General features: G+C 49.8%; 1 protein-coding gene across 1 annotated transcript in view; it reads left to right on the top strand.

The window, feature by feature from the left end:
- The first annotated feature begins 610 nt into the window (after nt 1-610).
- The window catches only part of SLC25A16 (solute carrier family 25 (mitochondrial carrier), member 16), a 40,157-nt gene continuing 35,045 nt past the window's right edge, over nt 611-5,722 (top strand). Inside the window, exon 1 of the mRNA XM_011929419.1 lies at nt 611-1,182. Within this exon, the coding sequence (XP_011784809.1) occupies nt 1,056-1,182 (127 nt within the window). The 5' untranslated portion in view covers nt 611-1,055. The remainder of the gene's footprint in view (nt 1,183-5,722) is intronic.

Below are 5,722 nucleotides of genomic sequence, written 5' to 3'. Positions count from 1 at the left end.
AAACAGCACAATAGGCGATTACTGGTCAGTGGTCAATATAGGTCAAGGGAAGAGATGGGAGAGAACTTTCTAAGTTTTTGGGTTTTTTTTTTTTTCTGAGACGGAGTCTTGCTCTGTCGCCCAGGCTGGAGTGCAGTGGCGCGATCTTGGCTCACTTGCAAGCTCCGCTTCTCAGGTTCATGCCATTCTCCTGCCTCAGCCTCCTGAGTAGCTGGGACTACAGGCGCCCGCCGCCACGCCCGGCGAATTTTTTGTATTTTTAGTAGAGACAGGGTTTCACCGTGTTAGCCAGGATGGTCTCGATCTCCTGACCTCGAGATCCATCCGTCTTGGCCTCCCGAAGTGCTGGGATTACAGGCCAGGCGTGAGCCACCGCGCCTGGCTGCTGCTGCTTCTTCTTCCTCTTTTTTTTTGAGGCGTAGTCTCGCTGTGTCGCCCAGGCTGGAGTGCAATGGCATGATTTCAGCTTACTGCAACCTCCGCCTCCTGGGTTCAAGCAATTCTCCTGCCTCAGCCTTCCCAGAATCTGGGATTACGGGCGCCCACCCCCACGCCTGGCTAATTTTTTTGTATTTTTAGTAGAGACGGGGTTTCACCATGTTCGCCAGGCTAGTCTTGAACTCTTGACCTCAAGTGATCCGTCCGCCTGGGCCTTCCAAAGTGCTGGGATTACAGGCGTGAGCCACTGCGCCCGGCCAGGTTGTGGGTTTTAATGGGACGCCCTCACTGCCTACCGTTCCCTTTTTTCGTCCGATCATAAGGGGCCTTGAGCAGTAAACTGACAGTGGCTATGCCGGGTGAGGCGCTATGGGGAAGTTTACGAGCTTGCGTGACGCCCCCTTCCGCGTCCTGGCCCCGCCCCTCCCGCCTGAGCCCCTTGGCGCGTGACTCAGGCCCCGCCCCTGCTGTACGCCATCAGCTCGCGCCGTGCCGCCGGGTGTCACTCTGCCCCGCCGGCGGGGCGGTCAGCCTCCTGTCACCGCCTGTTCGGGCTATGGTCCCGTCCGGTGTTTTGTAAGTTGGCAACCTAGCCTGCTGACGCGACTCTGGTCCTGATGGCGGCGGCGGCCGCAGCAGCCCTGGCGGCGGCCGATCCCCCTCCCGCAATGCCGCAGGCGGCAGGGGCCGGAGGGCCCACAGCCCGCAGAGACTTCTACTGGCTGCGCTCCTTTCTGGCCGGAGGTGGGTCCATGCCACGAAGAGCCAGCCGCGCTCTGGGTGGCGGGGGCAGGATTGTGGGCAAGTGGGATGCAAGCGGCCTTTATGACATTCCTGGAATCTGGCTGCTTCAATGCTCTGCTAGACGTCTGCCCTGACCTGCTGTAACCTCTTTATAGTAATCACTTGACTAATGACAGTCAGGTAATGGGGAGTGGAACCTTTGGCTCTCCGGCATAGGCTGGGGAGGTGGAAGGTCTGAATCAGGTACCCATTTTTCAGGGCTGGATAACAGGGAAAAGAGGAGGATCCCTTACAGAGACCCTCGGGTTTTAGTGAAACATGCGGGGCACTCCTTTCTTTTATGAAAACCATGAGTGACCCAGTGTAGACTTGGATTTTGCTGTTTGCTTAAAGGAAAACAAATATTGGAGATCAGCTTTTTAATGACGACTGGAAAATTGTGCAAAACTATCTAGAGCCAAAACTGGTTCCGGTGATTCTAGTAAACTGTGCCACAGTACTTGACAAGCCCTATTATTGGTGTGACTTTGGGATCAAAAAGTTCATATTGTCTCTTAGGAATTTCCTGGGCCTTCAAGCTCCAGCCTTCCTTAATTACTTCTCTGGGTTGTCATTACTTATTTAAGATTCATAAATTTAAAAATTCCACATTGAGGTTATGTGCAGTGGTACACTACTGTAGTCCCAGTTACTAGGGAAGCTGAGGCAGGAAGACTGCTTGAGCCCAGGAGATTGAGGCTCCAGTAAGCCATGATCATACCACTATACTCCAGCCTGACCTACAGAGAAAGACCCTCTCCTAAAGGAAGAAAACAAACAAACAAACTAACAAACAAAAAAACGATAAAAATTTGCTGGGCAGAGTGGCTCACGCCTGTAATCCCAGCACTTTGGGAGACTGAGGTGGGCAGATCACTTGAAGTCAGGAGTTTGAGACCAGCCCGTCCAACGTGGTGAAACCCGGTCTCTACTAAAACTACAAAAATTTGTCAGGCGTGGTGGCACTCAACTACTTAGGAGACTGAGGCAGGAGAATCGCCTAAACTGGGGAGGTGGAGGTTGCAGTGAGCCGAGATCCTGCCATGCACTCCAGTCTGGACAACAGAGCCACACTCCATCTCAAAAACAAAACAAAACAAAGCAAACAAAAGCAAACACTCACATGAGGATTCGTAGAAAGATCATTTCTGAAGACTGCAGCAGTATTAAGTTTTTTTTTGGTTGTTGTTGTTTTGAGACAGTCTCACTCCCTCACCCAGGCTGGAGTGCAGTGGCATGATCTTGGCTCACTGTAACCTCTGCATCCTGGGTTCAAGTGATTCTCCTCACTCACCTTCCCAAGTAGCTGGGATTACAGGGGAATGCCACCAGGCCCGGCTATTTTTTTTTCTTTTTCTTTTTCTTTTTTCAGATGGAGTCTCACTCTGTCAGCCAGGCTGGAGTGCAGCAGCACGATCTCTGCTCACTGTAACCTCTGCATCAGGGTTCAAGTGATTTACCTGCTTCTGCCTTCCAAGTAGCTGGGATTAGAGGCGTGCACCACCATGCCTGGCTAATTTATTTATTTATTTATTTTTGAGACGGTGTCTCACTCTGTCACCCAGGCTGGAGTGCAGTGGTGCCCTCTCAGCTCACTGCAACCTCTGTCTCCTGGGTTCAAGCGATTCTCCTGCCTCAGCCTCCCGAGTATCTAGGACCATAGGTGTGTGCCACCACACCCAGCTAATTGTGTATTTTTAGTAGAGGTGGAGTTTCACCATGTTGGCCAGGATTGTCTCGATCTTTTGACTTCGTGATCCACCCGCCTTGGTCTCCCAGAGTGGTGGGATTACAGGTGTGAGCCACCGCGCCTGGCCCTAATTTTTATATTTTTAGTAGAAACAGGGTTTTACCATGTTGGCCAGGCTGGTCTCGAACTCCTGGCCTCAAGCAATCTGCCCACCTCTGCCTCCCAAAGTGCTGGGATTAAAGGCATGAGCCACCAGTTCAGGCCTCGGAATTTAATTATTTTGTTCTTCTGCTGATAAAATGACATTTAGGCCAGGTGAGGTGTCTCACACCTGTAATCCCAGCACTTCAGGAGGCTCAGGTGGGGAGATCACCTGAGGTCAGGAGTTCAAGACCAGCCTGGCCAACATGGCGAAACCCCATCTCTACTAAAAATTAAAAAAAAAAAGGCCAGGTGTGGTGGCACATGCCTGTAGTGTACCTAGTAGCTACCTAGGAAGCTGAGGCATGAGAATTGCTTCAACCTGGGTGGTGGAGGTTGCTGTGAGCCGAGATCCCTCCACTGCACTCCAGCCTGGGCAACAGAGCGAGACTCCCTCTCAATTAAAAAAAAAAAAAGAAATGACATTTATTCACATGGAAAATATTTGAGTCCCAGCTATGTACCTTCAACTTGCTTGGTATAAATCAGAGAACAAAAGATCTATCGCTGGGTGCAGTGGTTCAGGCTTCTATTCCCAGCACTTGGGGAGGCTGAATCGGGTGGATAGCTTGAGCTAAGGAGTTGGAGACCAGCCTGGGCAACATGGTGACACCCAGTCTGTACAAAAAATACAAAAATTAGCCGGGCATGGTGGTGCCCACCTGTTGTAGTCCCAGCTACTTGGGAGACTGAGGAAGGAGAATCACTTGAACGCGGGAGGTGGAGGTTGCAGTAAGCCCAGATCGCACCACTGCACTCCAGCCTGGGCAACAGAGCCAGATTCCGTGAAAGGGGAATAAAAAGAGCTATCATTGTTGGCTAAGTAAAATGTACTTTGACAAACATGTTGTGTAATGACCACTGCAGTCAAGATATAGAGTAGTTCCAAAATATTTCCACTTTTCTTTTTTTTTTTGAGACATTCTCGCTTTGTTGCCTAACCTGGAGTGCAGTGGCCTGATATCACTGCAACCTCCACCTCTCATGTTCAAGTGATCTCCTGTCTCAGCTTCCAGAGTAGCTGGGACTACAGGTGGGTGCCACCACTTCTGGCAATTTTTTTTTTTTTGAGAAGGAGTCTCACTGTGTTGCCCAGGCTGGAGTGCAGTGGTGCAATCTTGGCTCACTGCAACCTCCACCACCCAGGTTCAAGCGATTCTCCTGCCTCAGCCTCCCAAGTAGCTGGGACTATAGGCATTTGTCACCACACCTGGCTAATTTTTTGTATTTTTAGTAAAGACGGGGTTTCACTGTGTTAGCCAGGATGGTCTTGATCTCCTGACCTCGTGATCTGCCTGCCTCGGCCTCCCAAAGTGCCGGGATTACAGGTGTGAGCCACGGTGCCTGGCCTAATTTTTGTATTTTCAGTGGAGACCGGGTTTCACCATTCTGGTCAGACTCAAATTCCTGACTTCAAGTGATCCACCTGCCTTGGCATCCCAATGTGTTAGAATTACAGGCGTGAACCACGGTGCCGGGCTTTATTTCCACTTTTCTTTGACATTCCTCTCCTCCCATCTGCAACGCCTGTCAACCACTGATCTGTTTTTCTATCTCTATAGTCTTGACTTTTCCAGAAAGATATACAAATCGAGTCATACAGTATGTAGCCTTTTGAGTTTGACTTCCATCACTTACCTTAATGCATTTAAGATTCATTCACATTGCATGTATAAGTAATATATTTTGTTCTTTTCTTTTTTTTTTTTTTGAGACAGAGTCTTGCTCTGTTGTCCAGGCTAGAGTGCAGTGGCATGATCTCGGCTCACTGCAACCTCCGGCTCCCGAGTTCAAGCGATTTTACTGCCTCAACCTCCCTATTAGCTGGGACTACAGGCGCGCGCCATCATGCCCAGCTAATTTTTGTATTTTTAGTAGAGACGGGTTTCACCATGTTGGCCAGACTGGTTTCCAACTCCTGACCTCAAGTGATCTGCCCACCTTGGCATCCCAAAGTGTTGAGATTACAGGCGTGACCCCCCACACCGACCCTCATTGTGTTATTTTTTATTTATTGAGATGGAGTCTTAGTTTGTCACCCAGGCTGGGTGCAGTGGCACCATCTCCGCTCACTGAAATGTCCGCCTCTTGGGTTCAAGCAATTCTGCCACCTCAGACTCCAGAATAGTTGGGATTACAGGCATGTTGCTTTTCTAATTTTTGTACTGTTAGTAGAGACCAGGTTTTGCCATGATGGCCAGGCTGGTCTGGAACTGAGCTCAAGTGATCCTCCTGCCTCATCTTGCCAAAGTGCTGGGATTACAGGCATTAATCACCACAACCGGCCCGGTTTTAATTAGAAACTGTCAAAGTATTTATTTATTTATTGAGACGGAGTCTCGCTCTGTTGCCCAGGCTGGAGTGCAGTGGTGCTATCTCGCCTCACTACAAGCTTTGCCTCACTGCAAGATCCACCTCCCGAGTTTGCCATTCTCCTGCCTCGGCCTCCCAAGTAGCTGGGACTACAGGCGCCCGTCACCACTCCTGGCTAATTTTTTGTGTTTTAATTAGAAACTGTCAAAGTATTTCTAAAGTGTCTATTCCATTTTGTATCCCCACTGCCTTATTGGCACTTGATATTAAATGTGAGTATGTGTGTGTCTGTGTGTT

Source organism: Colobus angolensis, unplaced genomic scaffold (genome assembly GCF_000951035.1).
Source record: "Colobus angolensis palliatus isolate OR3802 unplaced genomic scaffold, Cang.pa_1.0 Scaffold12, whole genome shotgun sequence".
Lineage (NCBI taxonomy): Eukaryota > Metazoa > Chordata > Mammalia > Primates > Cercopithecidae > Colobus > Colobus angolensis.
This window is presented reverse-complemented; position numbering and strand designations above follow the sequence as displayed.